Source organism: Scardinius erythrophthalmus (genome assembly GCF_964197995.2).
Source record: "Scardinius erythrophthalmus genome assembly, chromosome: 22".
In the NCBI taxonomy this organism is placed as follows: Eukaryota; Metazoa; Chordata; class Actinopteri; order Cypriniformes; family Leuciscidae; genus Scardinius; species Scardinius erythrophthalmus.
This window is the reverse complement of record NC_138242.1, coordinates 22,464,381-22,483,240: the sequence shown is the minus strand read 5'-3', so window position 1 is coordinate 22,483,240 and position 18,860 is coordinate 22,464,381. Positions and strand designations below refer to the sequence as shown.

The 18,860-nt window shown below is 36.3% G+C and overlaps 2 protein-coding genes across 2 annotated transcripts; both read left to right on the top strand.

Annotated features, from left to right (window-relative positions):
• The first annotated feature begins 222 nt into the window (after positions 1 to 222).
• On the top strand, positions 223 to 5,692 carry gpr141 (G protein-coupled receptor 141). The gene is made up of 2 exons (XM_081353107.1): positions 223 to 622; positions 1,688 to 5,692. Exons 1-2 carry the CDS (start codon positions 604 to 606, stop codon positions 2,605 to 2,607), a joined length of 939 nt encoding a protein of 312 aa, XP_081209233.1. The 5' UTR covers positions 223 to 603; the 3' UTR covers positions 2,608 to 5,692.
• hnf4g (hepatocyte nuclear factor 4, gamma) lies at positions 4,124 to 18,570 on the top strand. The gene is made up of 10 exons (XM_081353108.1): positions 4,124 to 4,293; positions 9,263 to 9,431; positions 10,628 to 10,722; positions 11,549 to 11,655; positions 12,163 to 12,318; positions 14,112 to 14,199; positions 14,451 to 14,603; positions 14,689 to 14,925; positions 17,755 to 17,868; positions 18,055 to 18,570. The coding sequence occupies exons 1-10, from the start codon at positions 4,266 to 4,268 to the stop codon at positions 18,186 to 18,188; spliced, it is 1,281 nt and encodes a 426-aa protein (XP_081209234.1). The 5' UTR covers positions 4,124 to 4,265; the 3' UTR covers positions 18,189 to 18,570.
• The last annotated feature ends 290 nt before the right edge of the window (positions 18,571 to 18,860 follow it).

The window sequence follows — 18,860 nt, the reverse complement described above, 5'->3', positions numbered from 1 at the left end:
TAACATTATGACACATACAGAAATTGATTTACTTACATATGTTCTCTTACATATATATTGTTATATTTTGTTACATTTTTTTTTTTGAAAAAACAATATCATATAATAACTTTATACTTAAGCACCACCCTAACCCCCCACTCCACCTCGCCCAGCAACCCACCCACCTGCAGCTGTGACAAACATGCTGGGGAAAACCAAAAACCACAAACCTCCCTTTTCAGCTGAAGTGTAGACACAGGAATGGAGTGATATTAAGATTTGATACCTGCAATTTCTGATAAGAGATCATTTTAAGAAGCACTATTACAATACATTCAGAATATAAAGAAAAGAAATGCTAGATGGCTGTGATCTTGCAGTATTTCATCATAACTGGAATCTGAAACCGACAACAGAGTGGTTGGTTGGCAATGTGACTTTAATTGTTTTTGAGGTTGGCCGCCTAAACTGAAGAGTCAAATGTGCAACTGTGTGAATCATAAAACACCCAGAAGTCCGGCCTCCTCGTCAGCGAATGTGTTAAAATAGTGGTTACTGAACGAGCAGCAGAAGCAACAAACACATTACCTTACTTCCTCATCTGATCTGCATCTCCGACTTATGTCTATTTGTTCTGAGGGTACGTATCTCGCTTCGATCTCTCATTAAGCTGTTAATTTTTATTATGTTAACTAATTTTAACATTTTAAATGCACTGTGTAGTAAAATATAGTTGAAATGTCTAGCTTTCACTTGTCTTTCTGAAGGAAAAAGAACCACCAAAAATGTATAGCTACATTGTGGCATGGCACATTCAAATGAGCTCAAATTTACACAAAGTATTCAAAATTAAAGTTTAAAGGAATGCAATGAGGGTTAACAAAATATGTTGACGTACATAAGCTTTTTATTGACCTGTTTCTACAGAACACTGCAAAAACACTGTAATTTGTAATATTTTACAGTAAGGTCCTATTAGTTAACATTAATGCATGTTAACTTACATCAACTAACAGCAATACATTTGTTACAGTATTTTTTAATCTTTGTTGACGTTACTTAAAAATACAATGATTCATATAATTAAAGTTAGCTGCAGGTCAATTAAATAATATTAACAGAAGCTGTGGTTTGAATACTGTATTAGTAATAGGCATACCTTTAGATAAGATTAATGCATACTTTTCATAAAGGCCAGAAGTATTTTTTTATAATCGTTAGTTCATGTTAACTAATGGGGTTAAAATTGAACCTTATGGTAATACCGAATAGAAATCACCCCTGTGTCCTTCCAAGCCTATGTGGCTTTCTGTTTCCCCCCTGTGAACATAAAATAAGATATTTTGAGAAATGTGTGTGTTTTGGATACCAGCATTCTTAAAAATATCTTATGAAGGCCTATTCAACAGAAGTGAGAAAGTTAAACAGTTTTGGAAGGACAGTTTTGGGTTAACTATCCATTTAAGTTGAATTGTTGCATTATTTTTCTATCTCTTTGAATAATTAATTATGAGTTAAATCACTTAAAACTCATAACATCAAAGGAACTTTTTGTGGAACATAGGCTACACGTGATCAAAATGAAACATTTTACAATGTAAAAGTGACTTTAACTAAACCAGAAACCATTCAGATGTCTTTTCCACGTGTTAAATGACTATCACACTCTTCTTTGAGTTTGACTTCCAGTATGTTTTCTTTCTAGGGACCATGACGACGAATAACATCACCAGCACCAGCACCAGCACCAGCAGCCTTGCAGTGACATCCACCTCTTCAGTCTCCCAAGACCACACAAAGCCCTACAGAATCACCCTGATAATCATCTACTCCGTCGTGCTTCTGGTGGGCATCACAGGCTTATTTCTCATGATCAGCTTGTTAAAAGCCAACATTCGCTCGTTAACCACCATCGCCTTCCTGAACCTGATGGTCGCACATTTTCTGTTCCTGCTCACCGTGCCGTTCAGAATCTACTATTTCGCGTATCTACACTGGGACCTGGGTCCGGGGATGTGTAAACTGATCAGCGCCATGGTGCATATCCACATATACATGGTGTTTACCATCTACACCATCATTCTTACCCTTCGTTTCCTGCAATACTACAAGAAAACGCAACGGACTGAGTTTTACAGGAGGCTACACGCACTAGGCGCGAGCGCTTTAGTGTGGTTCCTACTTCTGCTCATCATGCTACCTCTCGTGCTGCTTCAATACGGCCGCGAATCGCCTGAAAGCAGAGATGAAACACAATGCTTCAGATTTCAAAGTATGCTAGAGAACACTGCCATCTACGTCCTGAACATGATTCTTTCCATCTTTATTATCAGTGTGTCGGGTCTTCAGACCTGCATCCAGGCGATCATCTTGCACGTTATGATACGCAAGTACGGACAGGCCAGTCGTTCCCAGCAGGAGTTTTGGGTCCAAATAAAAAACCTCATCTTTGTACTTATCTTGCTCACCTGCCTGGTACCATACCACCTTTTCCGGCTGCAATATCTGAAAAACACTCGAGATCTTCATGCGATAAATGAGGTGTTTCTGGCCATCACGGGACTGACATGTTTCGACATGTTAACGTTCACAGGGAAGAACGTGTGTCAGGCGTGCTGGACCTAAAGCTCTGGATTGACCATCAATCAGGGTCTGCAGTTGTGAAAAAATGGGAAACTGTTCTTACAGGAAACGAGTGTAATAATTATAATACGGTGACAATCAAGGTAGCCGAAATGAGCACCCCAGCTGACAAAAAAAAAAAAAAAAAAAAACAGTTTTAAGAACGTTTAGCTAACATTCATTAAGTTACGAAAACGTTGATTTATAAATGATCTCTAAACGTTCAAAACGTCCAGTTAAACAAAATAATGTTTTAAAAAAGTTTTTTTTTTTTTTTTGGTTTTGGTAACATTTTGGGAACTTTCTATTTTGTTCTATTTTCGTTGCATAATGTTGGAAACATTATGTTCCCTGAACGTTGTGAAACTAGTAACATTTTTAAAAAAAAAAAACTTCAACTAAAATGTTTCACAATTGTGTCATAATAGGGCTAGAAAGGAAATTACTATAGGCTACTAATTATTAACTGTGGTAGCTGTGATAAAAATAAATGGAAAGAAAGACGGAAGCTTACAAAAAGTAGGCTACTATTACCATAAATGTCAATTTAAATTTTAAATAGGCCTAGGGATAGTTCACCCAAAATGGAAATTCTGTCATCATTTACTTTCCCTCAAGTTGTTCCAAACCTGTATGGATTTTTTTTCTGCAGAACACAAAATAAGATATTTAGATTTTTTTTTTAAATATGGGTGACCAAACAGTTGATGGGCCCATAGTATGGAGAAAAAAAAAATACAATGGAAGTCAATGGATCCAATCAACTGTTTGGTTACCCACATTCAAAATATCTTCTTTTGTGTTCAGGAGGAAAAATAAATTTATACAGGCTTGGAACAACTTGACGGAGAGTAAATGATGACAGAGTTTAAAATTTTGGGTGAACTGTCACTTTAAAATACCTCAAAGAATTTTTTCCAGTTATTTAGGCCTATAACTTAACCAGCTTGAGCCGCTACTACAATTCGCGAGTGATACCGCGTCAATTGGTTTAATTTCTTGGGATGATTTAGACTTATGTAGAAGTCGTGTATGTATGAGTTTAAAAACGTGGACTTGTGTTCAATTATAGCCTATAAAACAATGACCAACCGGTGCTCGACCTCTCATTGAAAAACAGAAAAATAGAGATTTGGCGCCCTCTTCTGGTAAACTTGGAGAACGTCAAAGACCCATTCGGAGGTTGGCTAGTTGAAAGGTAAAATTATAATTCTGTAAAACAATGATTTCGGCTATTCAGCCAAATTGTTTATAAGCAAGTTGTTTTTAAATGTATTTGATGAAAAATACAAAAATCTCTGTTACATAGGATATGTATTCGTATTAGGCTAAACATTAAAGGCTAAATTCAAATTCTTTTACTAGTGTACAGGCTTCGTAGCCTAACGTTACTGTATGTCCGTGTTCTTGACGTCGTGAACCCACGCAAAGGCAACACGATTCATGTCTTCTGTTTTATTGGGGCTAGTTACTGTTTAACATCTCCACCCAACTTTCAGTTTGTTTAGTAAATCGATCTAATGAGAGGCTCCCCCAACACCACCAAACGTATTATCCAATGACATGTTAAACACTTCATGTACTCGAATTTGCCAACATCGAAACATCATATTTAGTAGCATAAAAGTTTGACCCATGTTGGTTTGGGTTTTGGTGGATTAATGCAAATCGTAGTTGGACGTGGAGAAGGTAAGACCTGATAGCCTAGTTTTGAGTTGCGGTCATTGAATTGTGGGTCATTTAAAGAAAAAAATATTCGTTAGACCGTTTGTTTCTATATTTTACCTGGGAATGTAGGAATTTAAAGAGTTCCTTACTACTAACCTAACGTTACATGGGAAAAGAAAATATCGTCAGGTTGTGACGTCGACGTTCGCGTCTTTTTTATTTTTTCTTGTTAACAAAAATGTAAATGATTTTAATTTGTGAGCACAAATAAGCAGTGGTTATATTTACAATTATTTTTCGTAATTATTACTATTTTATTTTTTATAGCTAGTCTATAAAAAAAGGTTTAAAATATGCTACATCCAATCTAAGCACATTTACGTTCTCAGTTAGGCTATCTTTGCTTTATAAATAATTACTTTGCATTTTTCATTCAAATATGCCTTACTACTATTATTATACGTAAAAGTGTATTAAACGTATTATATTTATTATAAGAAGGCTTTTTAAATACAAAACTGAACGTAGCCAACTACATGGATACTGCGAGTTTCTCCCCAGTCCTGGGGTGATATTCTACTTCTAAACAGTTCTAGTTTGACCTTGAATTTATTTTTCTTTTGAAATTGTACCATAGATCAACTAATGTAGAGTACATTGCAGTATGGTTTTAAGTAAAGTATTCCCCTCTCTGCATTGGATTTGTTAGTGTGTAATGTAATGTATTGAAAATAGAGGGCATGAAATAGATGCCCTCATAGCAAAACTCTTATCACGTGAACATTTGAGCACTTCCTCATTTAAACATTGTTTGTTGAAGTTAAAATGTAACCTGTGCAGTGTTTCCTCAGAGTATCCATGTGCTTACTGAATCTAATGTCAAATATTTAAAGTCTGATTTATTTCATATTTTGTTGTCTTTCTGTTTTTGTTGTAGGCTCTGTTTGTACAGTAATGGTGCTATTCTGTTTGACTCTCTATAGTAGATTTTAGTAAAGTAAGGCAGTTTAGTCGACAGAAAAACACCGTTCTCACACTTATAGATATTCTAAAATTAAATAAACTGTTTGGGATCCAAATGGCAAAGTATTTCATTGAAGTTTAATGTTTTTAAAACTATATTTTGACCAGAGACACTTGTTTGGTTTCCTTTACGGCTTTGCACATGCATTGTATAGGGCTGTCGTGCTGCACTGATGTCCTTTTTTTGTGATGTTTTATTCTAATTTTGTCAGAAAGTTTTTTTTTTTTTTTGTCAGGTAGACAGACAGTTTGCCTAATCGGCTGCCATTTCATTCCAAACCTGTATACGTTTCGTTCTTCCGCAGAACACAAAATTAGATGCGGTTCAAAATAACCACTGCGGTTCAAAATAACATTGGACCCCATTGACTTTCATTGTACAAATAAATACTTTTTTCTCTCCAAAATATATATTCTTTTGTGTTCTTGGAAGGGCATGAGGGTGAGTAAATGATGACAGAATTTCATTTTTGCGTGAACTATGCATTTAAGAAAAAATGGCATTCAAATGATTCTCTTATAGTTTAAATAACATGCAAAACAGAATTTGAGTCGTCTATAATAATCATATAATTACAACAGAGCTGCTGTAACTGAGATATCTAGTTTATTAAATATTGTGTACATTTAATTAAGCATTAACCTATAATAAGCATAACATTTATGCAACTTCATCCCAAGCTGAGAAAACCCCATCGATTTACAACATCTCGTTTACAAAAGGAAGCTCCTAGTTCTCATAATGTGCATTTATAAATTTATTGTCCTGCAGTCTTTGCCATATTTTGGTTAAGGGATGTTGCATTACTTTGTAAGACTGTTATTTTGCCTGAGAACAGGGCCTGTTGTTTGGGCTGCACCAATAAAACCTCTGGTTTCACTCTGGAACAAATGGGGAAAACTATTATCTCTTCATCCTTCTGATAAGTATAGGATAAGGGGAGAAGATAAGTTCTGTGCAAGGAGGTGAGGAGTCTTGGCCAAGGCTCCTCCCTTGTCTTAGAAGACGACAAATCAGCATTCTGAAGAGATGGTCAACCTAAGGCTGCTCTCTCCTAGAGACACTGTCCCAGGACGACTGAGAGATACTGGAGCAAGGAAGGGATGAAGTTTTCACCAAGTCCTCTCCCTAAATCCTTGTTGGACATGGATGTAGCCAATTACTGCGAGGGCCTAGACCCGACCTATAGCACACTGGGCTTTGAGAATGCAGAGGTGCTTTATTGTGGTGGTGAGTGCTGTGCGTTTTGTCCAAAAATACGTTTTGAAGTACTTTTGAAGCAGATGGGGTTGATGCTGCTTGGACTAGTATGATCATTCTGGTCCAATTTTCTGTTTGCAATAGTGTTGTTACTGAATTAATGTCAATTCTAACTGAGGTGGGTGTTAACTTGGCTTGGTATGACTGGAGGGGACAGGCGCCATGTCATGGCTGGTTTAATAGCTGTCTGAACTGTCAGGAATGATTTGTCCCAGCAGAATCATTTACCTCCTAAAGGAGATAACTATTTGTTAACTATTTTGAAAGTCTTTCCATTCAGTTTAAAATTCAACAGAGGCTTTCACTCAAATCCTGAGAAAAGAGTTCTGAGTCTCAGGATTAGAGACAGGGTTCGCCATGGGTTGATAGGTTGGGAAAAAAAGACAAAACGGGATATACTGTATTTAAGTGTAAGTTTAGGATATTTTTTTGCTACTTCAATGTTAAAGGAATAGTTCGGCCAAAAAAATAAAAAAAAATCTGTCATCATTTACTCAGCCTTAAGTTGTTCCAAACCTGTTGGCCCATAAATTGTTTGGTTACCCATATTCTTCACAATATCTTCTTTTGTGTTCAGTAGAACAAAGAAACTCGTACAGGTTTGGAACAACTTGAGGGTGAGTAAATGATGACAGAATTTTCATTTTTGGGTGAACTATCCTTTTAATTCAAAGCAGGAACAACAATGAAGTTAAAAGAGGAGGGGCATTTTGAAGCGTAAAAGGTTGTTTGTCCAATGATCCTATTTTGTACTTTTATTAAAAAATAAATAAAAGAACATTTACTGAAGGGACTGGGTCATCATGGGAAATTTCTTTGTCAAGGGTTCAATGTTGCCACTTCTAACTTAGGCCCTTTTGGTTATCCATGGTTCATATCTTAACCACTTCGTCATCACAATCTGATGTGATTTATCCAGTTCGGTTCTCCATTAACCTAATGCTGGAATAAAATTGCTGAAGAGATTTCCCAGTTATCTTTACAGTTCTTTACAGTACATCTAAACACAGAGATAGAGAAAGGTCGTAAAATAACTGGAATAGAAACTATTTAAAGGCAAACACACACTCTCTGATGGACAGCTAGACAAATAATTAACTTAATTCAGATTTTCCTAAAATTAAACCAATCAGTACACATAGATCTGTCATACTAACTTGACTGAATCTGTTGCAGATAAATGCTAACTAGTGTAAGCACTGACAAAAAAAATGTTTAATGTGGTAAAATCTACATTAACTGATTGTATAAAATAAAAATAAAAAAAACACTACTGAATCATCCTCAACCAGTCCACTCCCACGCAAAGCATGCTGGGAACTGAAACTTGACTTAAGAATGAATGATTAAATAGATAAACTAATGTTTTACAAATTTAAATTGATTTCCCATATTAAATTGCGCAAAGAAACAAAACTCACATTTTGAGTTGATGTTTTCATGCAAAGTATACATTTAATACATTGTAGGAAAGAGTTTGAGATGGATTGTTTGCCGCATTCAGCTAATTTGTATATATGTCTGGTCTTCTTTCAGCTTTTTTTTTAACAATCCTGTGTTTAAATGGATAGTTCACCCAAAAATAAAAATTCTGTCATCGTTTACTCACTCTCATATCGTTCCAAAACTGTATGAATCTCTTTCTTGTGTGAAACACAAAAGAATATATTTAGAAAAATGTCTCAAATGTTTTTTTAAAAATCCATATTATGGAAGTCAATGGTCACCAAAATGTTTGGCTACCAATATTCTTCAAAGTATCTTCTTTTGTGTTCTGCAGAAGAAAGCAAGGTTTGGACCAACACGAGGGTGAGTAAATGATGACATCTGTCTCTTTAGCCATGAATGCAGTGAAATAGTTTTCCAACCCATTTCTCATTGTTTAATTTTAAGTTCTGCAACACCTTACTCTGAAACTAAATACTTCAAACAGCCGACAGGAAGAAATTTCCTCTCTCCGAGTCGAGACCGCACGTGCCCTTTGCATTCAAATGATGTTTTATTCTGAAATGAGAAGGAATCACTTTGGGAATCAACTAAATCAGAAGAGATTGCTTTCAACCCACATTAACATTTATCTATGAGATGTCAATCTCCATTGAGTGTCTGTCTATGCTATAAAACAGAGGCTAATCCTAATTAAGTCTGTCCTACAACAGCGGGAGGCTCCAATCAGTCTCAGCGCATAAAAGGCTAAAGTCCCCTGCTGAATTTCTTTTGTTGAAATGTTATGATTTTGGATGCACAAAGGAATGATTGATTTCTCATCCTTGTCTATATGAACAGAAGGGTGCCACTCTCTGTTGCATTAGAAGGTCTTTTAGGATGAGCATCCTTTGTTCACTTATGCAGAACTCTTCCTTATTCCCCTCATTAGTAGTTATGATCGAGAGACCGAGTAAAAAGGCTGAGATTTGATAGATGTGTTGTGCTGTAGCTTTATGAGACTCACTAGGCTCTGTGTTTGTTAGTCTAGCTTGAATTAGCATGCTTAGCTTAGCATCTAGAAGCTTAGCAGCAGTAGATCTCCTCTGTTTAGTGTTCTGGATGTACAACAGACATGAAATATCTAAAAGCCAACCAAGTGAATCATTGAGCCCTCACTTGACTGAATGAACAGTTTTTGCAACTCAAACCAAAGTGTTCAGGTGGCAATAACAGTTTTGTGGTGATCTCAATCCTGACTGTCCGTGTTGTTGTTCACAGAAAACATGCCGACAGAGCCCAGCATCAGTCAAGGAGAAAATGGCGTGAGCTCCAACTGCGCAATCTGTGGCGACAAAGCCACAGGTAAACATTATGGCGCGTCTAGCTGTGATGGCTGCAAAGGCTTCTTCCGCCGGAGCATCAGGAAGAGTCATGTCTACTCCTGCAGGTACGCTGTAAAATAAATATTGTGTATTGAAAATCATTTTTATGGTGGAAAGAAAATGTGTTCAGTGTTATTTTAGTATAACATAGTATATATTACATTACTATATATATACTATACATAATTATTTTTTTTATTTCAGTTTGACTAATTTTAGTAGCCTACTTAAACTTATTTAAATTAGTTGTCAGGTTTTTTGAGTTTAAGCATTTTAAAGCAGTTTCGTTTACAATAACTTTATTAGACGGGAATCGAGAGCTGATTCTTTAGAAATGAAATAATTTTTAAAGAAAACAGTTTTTAATGACATTCTGTTGTGTTAATGGTTACCATGGTAACACTTTACAATAAGGTTCCATTTGTTAACATTAGTTACTAACAATGAAAATAGGCCTACTTCTGAAGCATTTGTTAATCTCAGTTAATTTCAGCATTTTTACTAATGCATTATTAATATCAGATGTTGTATATTCTTTAATGAACCTGAGCTAACGTGAACTAACAATGAACAGTTGTATTTTTATGAACTCACAAAGGTTAATAATTACTGTAACAAACGTTTGGATTATTTTTGGTAACACTTTATTTTAAGGTGACGTAGTTACACTTTGCTACATGCACTTACTATAGTAATAACAGTAAATTATGCATAATTACATGTAACTAACCCTAAATCAAACCCTAACACTAACCATTGCTCTATAGTAAGTACATGTATTTAATTAATACACTCAGTACTTATTTAATAAGAACAATGTAACTATGTCACCTTAAAATAAAGTGTAACCTTATTTTTAGATATTGTTAGTTAATGCGTTAATGGGCACTAATGGGAACGACTGTTTTACTATTATAAAGCGTATATACTATTATAACAGTATAACCTGATTCACAACTGAGTGCCCCTTATGAGTTGGTTCTATGGACTCACGAATCAGTCCTGAACCTGTGTAATGAATTACACCAATTCACTGAACCATAAGTTGTTACTTCTGTCATGTCTATATCAGAAATGAAAAGAGAATCGTTAAGGAATGACTAAGGAACTGGAATTGTTCAGTGAAATTGGAATCAGAACCACCAAGACTATTTTTTATATACATCATATATACATCTAATTTATTGCTGTAATGTTAACAAGGTGTTTACAAAGTATGGTGTTTGCTCTTCTGAAAAAAAAGTCTTCTTCTTTTGGGCAGGTTTAATCGTCAATGTGTTGTTGATAAAGATAAGCGGAACCAGTGCCGTTTCTGCAGACTTCACAAATGCTTTCGAGCTGGAATGAAGAAAGAAGGTAAACATTTTATATGCATGCAATTTTTCCCACAAATGCTCCCATTTCCCACAGTCTTGAACAGACATCTCATGGAGTAACAAGGAAGAGGGAACTCAAGTGAGTAAAATAGATGATGCCATAAAACTTGCCCTGATTACACAAGGATGTTTAGTTTATTGGATGTATAACCTTGGCTTAGACTTTTATGATGGGCGATCATGTGCTCTCCACCTCACTTTCCGTGCGTACACGTTGTTCAGGACTGTGGTCAGTTAAAGTTTTACCTCTAGCTTATGCAGGGTTTTGTACGACAGTCATGCATTATTTTTTCATTTGCTCACCATCATTTCTCATTTCTTCTGAGAAGGAATTTCTTCATTTTTTGTAAGGACAGTATATTTATTTTCAGCTGCTATTGCCAGTAGAAATCAATATAATTTAAACAAAGTATCCAAAAAAACATCAAAATAATTATGTTTGCATAGAGAAAAGTATTTATAAAATGATTTAAAAATATAATGCAAGTAAAGTAATGCAAAATACAGTAACATGGCCAGTAGGAAATATTTATGGCTGGCAAATTTTCCCAATTCTTTCATCATTATGTGGCGAAAAGGTAATTTTTGACTCTTTATATGTTTAATGACATTAAGATACATTAGAAGGAACGATTTATTCTGCCAGTGAACCCCTTATTTCTTGGCTGTTCATGTGTGTTATTTCTTGGCGGTGTGATTTTCTGCAAATAAGCGTGAGAAACACACCCATTATCTTGGCTAATCAGTAATAACTCCTAACTGTTATTAGCTCACTAATCAGCAAAATTGTTTGTGCTTGTTTTAAGCTGTGCAGAATGAGCGGGACCGTATCAGCTCTAGGAGGAACATGCAAGACTCACATGATCTGCCGCCAATCACAGCCCTCGCTCATGCTGAAGCTCTCTCGCAGCAGGTAAACTGTCCTATCAAGGTTAATCGAAACGCTCACACGCACACACACAAAAAGAAAGAGAAAGAATATCAGCAGAAAAGGGCAGAGACACGGAAAATGAAAAACATGCATATTACGGTATCTGCGGCGGTAACATTTATTGCTTTTGAGCAATAAATCATTGGCATGATTGTCAATTATAGCAAAGGTGTATGGGTTTAATGCATTCTGCTAGAGATAAATAGTCACCAAAGACAAAAATTAACCAGCGACAGGGCTGATTAAAGAAGGAAGAGAGGTTTCATCACAGTTACTCTGCTCAGTAGTTAATAATATCAAAGAGAGATAAATAACAACTGTAATTTGCATGAGCGTTGCTTTCTTTGAGCATCAGTCAGTCAGTGTCATCAACATTTCTAATTATTTGCATGAGTACCTGTGTGAATTTACTCCGAGAGAGGCAACAGCCTGTGCGAAAGCATTTTTAGAGGACACTGTAAATTCAGTTCTTCTTTTGTCTCTCAGCAGATCAACGCTGCCAGCCCAATGGACCCTGCTGATGTTTCAGAGAAAAAATCAGCCACTATCAGTGACGTCTGTGAATCTATGAAGCAACAGCTGCTTGTTCTGGTAGAGTGGGCTAAGTACATCCCAGCCTTCGGCGAATTGCCACTTGATGACCAGGTAATGGCCGTTGGAAAGCAACACTGGCTGTGCTAATTGGGGAGGCCCTTGGGTTAAATTGCAGGGCCGTTCACCGAAGCTCAATATTTGCTATTCTCATGGCTGACTTGGTTTAGCCTCCATTTAGCATGCTGTCTGTGTTGCTCTAAATTTCGGATTTCCCCGAATTGCGTTTATTCTTATTGAACATGCAGAACCTTCCGATGTTTAACTATGAGCTTAAAGGATAAAAATGGCATTTAGTTCATGTATATTAGCTTTGAGGTCTACTGTATGGTAGTGTACTTAATTTTAGCCGTTTTTAATGCATTAAAGTAGTAGGCAAGTTGTCAAATGTTTTTAGGATTGCCCAGTTAGCCCTCTGCTGGTAGAGATAATAATTACACTATTTGTTTCTAAAAATCAAGTCCATTCTAAATACATTTTTATATATACTATAATGATTAAAGACATTTATAATATTCGAAAATATTTCTATTTAAATGGATAGTTCACCCTAAAAATTTAATTTTAAAATTTTAAATAAATGCTGTTCTTTTGAATCTCCTATACTAATGAAAAAAACTATCACAGTTTCCACAACAATATTAAAGGGATAGTTCACTTTGAAATTAAATTTTGGTATGTTTTAGCTTACCTCAAGGGCATCCAAGATGTAGGTGTCTTTTTTTCCGCAGTAGTTTCAATTTTGATATTTTTAGGTCAAACCGTTTTTGTCTGTCAGTCATATAATGCAGGTCTATGGTCACTGTCTCAAAGAGCATGCACAGAGTCCAAATTAAAACAATTCCCCATCGTCCAAATTAAACAATTCCCCATCGTAAGTACACATTGATGGCCTAAGACACGAAACGAGCGGTTTGTGTGAGAAAACGAACAGTATTTATATAGTTTTTACCTCTTATACACAGCCACGTCCAAGTGATCTGAGGGCGCGCGCGCATCCTGGTGTGTGACGTGTGCGCAGACTGGTGCATAGACATATACACTAGATGTCGCCTTAAAGACATTCGTTCAAATGAACTGCCGTAGACAAGGTGACATCTAGTGTATATATCTATGCACCAGTCTGCGCACACGTCACACACCAGGATGCGCTCGCACCCTCAGATCACTTTGACGTGGCTGTGTTATAAGAGGTAAAAACGATATAAATACTGTTCGTTTTCTCACACAAACCGCTCGTTTTGTGTCTTAGGCCATCAATGTGTACTTACGATGGGGAATTGTTTAATTTGGACTCTGTGCATGCTCTTTGAGATAGTGACCATAGACCTACATTATATGACTGACAGACAAAAACGGTTTGACCTAAAAATATCAAAATTGAAACTACTGCGGAAAAAAAGACACCTACATCTTGGATGCCCTTGAGGTAAGCTAAAACATACCAAAATTTAATTTCAACATGAACTATCCCTTTAAGCAGCACAGCTGTTTTCAACATTGATAATAATAAGAAATGTTTCTTAAGCATATTAGAATGATTTCGGACGGATCATGTGACACTGAATACTGGAGTAATTGCTGATGAAAATATATTAAAATAGAAATAGTTTTTACTGTATTTTTGATCAAATAAATGCAGCCTTGCTCAGCATAAGAGGCTCCTTTCAAAAGCTCAACTCAAGTCATACTGACCAAACATTTTTGAACAGTAGTGTATGTGTGTGTGTGTGTGTGTGTGTGTTTTTTTTAGCATTTCCTTATAGTATAGCATATTGTCATTACATTTCATTGTGGTTTAGTTGGTTTACAGAAAACTGTTAAACCAGGCCTAATTTTTTTTACAGGTTAGTTTATTACGTGCTCATGCTGGCGAGCACCTTCTGCTGGGTGTGGCCAAAAGGTCAATGCCATACAAAGACATCTTGCTTCTAGGTAACTTCTAATAGAAAGTCATTTTCACCTTTCAACATAATTGTAGACACACACACACACACACACACACACACACACACACACACACACACACACACACACACACACACACACACACACACACACACACACACACACACACACACACACACACACACACACACACACACACACACACACACACACACACACACACACACACACACACACACTAACTCGAGCGGATCTTTTGTTTCTTATTTTCCTTGCAGGTAATGGCTGTGTTGTCCATCGAAACTGCCCTGAGCCGGAAATAGGTCGCGTATCTAACCGAGTCTTGGATGAACTGGTATTACCCTTCCAGGACATCCAAATTGATGACAATGAATATGCAGCTCTAAAGGCCATTGTGTTCTTTGATCCAGGTATATGCAAATAAAACAGAATATTAATTTAACACTTAATATCTATCTTAAAACACAGCCATACATGTTACTATTTTTCTTCTAGACGCCAAAAGCTTAAGAGACCCCTCTAAGATCAAGGCGATGCGCTGTCAGGTTCAAATGAGTCTGGAAGACTACATTAATGACCGGCAGTATGACTCGCGTGGGCGATTCGGGGAGCTTTTGCTGCTGCTTCCTACTCTGCAAAGCATCACCTGGCAGATGATTGAGCAGCTACAGTTTATCAAGCTTTTTGGTCTTGCCAAGATAGATAACCTGCTGCAGGAGATGCTTCTTGGGGGTGAGTATGAGATGAAGCATTCAATTGCATGGGCTTTTGAAGCGGAAAAATGCTTCATGATCATTTTTTAAATTAGGTGAAAGCAGGTACTTTATTCTGAAACAAGTGTGTTTGATGTTTCTCTTATAATACCGCATATTACACTGCAAAATGTAAAATGATGAGGCAAAATAATGTATGTGCTGTATACCATATTAAGACATTAGACTAGCTAAAGCATGTAAAGGAAACATTACTATTATTATTGCTCATAATTAGCATTATGGATTTGATCAAACACTTAACATCAAGTATAACATTTTGGCACATAATTTATGCTACGGACATGAATGCTACGTCAAATCATGTGGATTCGCCATAGCTATTTTCTAAATGTTATTGATCTTATTGAGATCCATGCATATTGCTTCAAGTTTCATTTTCTAAAAAAAAAATGTCATCAAAATATCTTAATCTTTCCCGTGTAAATGACAGACTACTCTCTGGTGACTTGATAATATTCATTATAAATGGTTTATTCATGCACATCATTATTTTTAAAAAATTCATGTGCCCTGTCGCTCACATGAGATCGCAGCAGTGGCAAACAACAACGATCCCACAATCCAATTCCAAAAGGAACAAAATCAAGTCCCGTCCTACATTTTGGGGGTCTAGGTAGGCCTCAGGGTTCAGGAAAAAATAGAAAGGATTAATTTGTTGCATTGCAGCCAGTTATTTACTTATGTATTTATGAATTGTCATTTGTTTCAAGTGGTGTTTATAGTACTGTAATGTATTGTATTGATGCGGGACAGTGAATGCTGTTGGATGTGAGACAATTTTTGGAAGAAGTTCCAACAGTAAATAATTTCACTTTATTTTGATGGCCCCTTTAACACATTCTGTTGACTATAAGCAACGTTTTACCTGCATGTCTACTAACTCTCATTAGAGTATTAGTAGACTGGTAGAGTTAGGGTTAAAGGGGTCATATAATGCCATTTTTGTACAAGCTAATAAGATTCTTTAGGGTCTAAATTAAAAGTTTGTAATATACTTTAATTAAAAATTCTCATTAGTATTGTAAGAAAACACTAATTTTACCTGGTCAAAAACAGCTCTGTTTTCAGCACGCCGTTTAAGTGCATATGTCTTTAAATGATAATGAGCTTTGCTCACCCCACCCCTCTGTTCTGTGCGTACACCGTTTGTAATAATAACACAATAACCATAACGCGTTGTTCATTATAAACGTGGGATTATGAATTTTATTGAGAACGTCGTACATAGAAAACATGCCGTAATGTACCCTGAGTGTAAACCTTAGCCGCATTCATCGTGAAGCGTGCAGCAAGCGATTTGCAAAGATTAATATAAAGATTAATATAAAGGTTAATAAAACGTTACACTCACTTCTTCTTCTGGAGGTGCAACAGGAACACGAATAGTTGGTACCGATACTTTTTTCAGGAGCAGCTTCTTAGCAAAACCAGCTTTATAACGTTACTGACCCTCCTTTGTAAAGCAGTCTGGTGTGTGAAATGATTCGCGCACACATGAGAGCATTGACGTTGATCGTGGGGAATATTCCTTTCGAAAACCAACTCAGCCACTGCGTCTTCAGCGGTTCGGATTTAGGAACATCAAAATGACTGCTATGTTCGTAATTACATCCAAGAACAGAACACCACAATCGCTTAGAAGCCATTCTGCTCATAGACAGTGCTTCAGTTGTGTTGAAATGCTGCTGTCAATCAACAATCGTGGGAGGGGCGTCCGACCGTGTGACGTCACATGGTCGAACGGCTTAATTTGAGAGAGGGGAAAACATATAAGAAGATTAAAAAAAAAACACTGGATGGATTTTTATCATTTTATGATGGTTGTGTACAGGCACTGCCAACACACATTTCAGTACAATCAACTTGTAAAAGTGCATGTGCCATTATATGACCCCTTTAAAATAAGTTGAGATACTTGCAAAGTTACTTATAGTCCTTATTAAGGAGTCCTTATTAACTTATAGAAGGAGGACCATCACAATAAAGAGTTAGCAGATATTAAGCAGACAGTCTACTAATACTCTAATTAAAGTAAGTTGACATGAAGTTGCCAAGTTGCTTTTAGTCAACAGAACGGGGATCATCAAAATAAAGTGTTACCATAAAGTGAAATTGAAATATGAATTGAAATAAAAAATGTCATGCTGGTGTAATATTACCAAAGACTTTAGACATACAAAGACGGTGCACTCATGAAAGTGCGACATATAGCAGAATAAGTCCCGCCTTCAAAATAAAAGAGCCAATCGCTAATTAGAAAAGTCATTGCGTCACTGCTGCTGCCTTTAGGAGAACAGTCAGTGTTCTGAGATGCGCGCTTATGACTGCACATGCGCATTGGCAGGTCCGGCCTGAAAAATGATTTTTTTTTGTCATGATTTGAGTGTTTAGAAACAACATTTATAAGACAGTTGTGTTGTCAGCTCAAAAGCAGACTTCTTCCCGACATTATGTCACGAAAGTGTGGATACGGAGGAAGATTGCGTGGGCTTAGGGTTCCATTTGGGACAGGGCTGATATTACTTCAAATGTTCACTATGTAACTTTGGTATCTCTGTCACCATCTGTGATTAAAAGAAGTACTGTAGCATATCTGCCACCATATAGCCAGACCTTCTTTTCTTTACATATGGATGTGATGCAACAGGCACAGATGAATGTGCTAAACTTGACATTTTTCTGTCAAATTTGAGCTGACCGCTCAAAATATGAGTTTTGTAGGCTTACTTACTTTTTGAACACTGTTTTTTATATAGTAACTCAGTAATTACATTTATTTTTGCAGGTTTAAGCACAGAACAACCTCACTTGTATCACAATGGTCACCCTCAGGCTCCATTAACAGGACAGACTATAGTCATTAGCTCCATACCAGGACCTGCACTCTCACAGCAGATGGGTAAACATTTTTCTTTTATTTATCCTTTCATAAATATAGTCAGTGTCAGTGACCAGACATCATACATTAGTGAAACAGTGTTATTTTACTTGATATTATTTTTATATTTGAATTTGAATAATTTGCTCATGACATACCAAGCTACTTTAAGTGTGTTTTATAGCTTTTCTGTTTTTTTTTTTTCAGCATCCCCAGATACCCCTATTCCATCTCCTAATTCAGTACAGAACCAGGAGGCCTACAAGCCCCCCGACAGCCCGGCTCTCCTGCTAACGCCACAGCCCATGGCAAACAGACTCTCTCCTGAGCCTCCTCTATGAGCCTCCTCTCTAGCGCAGGCCCTGTGTGTTTGTATATGTGTAAATTGTGTGAGTTACACCCTTCCCCTCCTCCAGCGCAACATGTTTAACTGATCCAAAGAGAACTTTACAAACACATTCCAAATGTATTGTCAAACCACAATTTGAAATAATTATATTGGAAAGATTTATTGTTGGCAGACCTGGTTTCTCCTTATCAGTCTACTGCTGGAAAACTAGTCAATGTAGACAATGTTTATTAATAACAAATTATTGTCAGTTTTTGTACTATTAAAAAGTCGAGATTTAATTTATTAAAAAAATTATACTATGCAACACTCAAGAAATGTAAATTTTTGCTTTAAAATGTGTCCTTTAACAATAAATAAATACATTTTGGGGCTGAGTTGTTTTTTATTTATGGATTAATTTGTATTTTAAAATAATTTTGTTTTTTAGAAATTGTATAGGCTATATTGCATGATAAATGTAGCTCATGCTGTAAAGAGCTACTTTTGGGAAATATCAGTATACTATACACTCTATACACTCACCTAAAGGATTATTTGGAACACTATACTAATACTGTGTTTGACCCCCTTTCACCTTCAGAACTGCCTTAATTCTATGTGGCATTGATTCAACAAGGTGCTGAAAGCATTCTTTAGAAATGTTGGCCCATATTGATAGGAT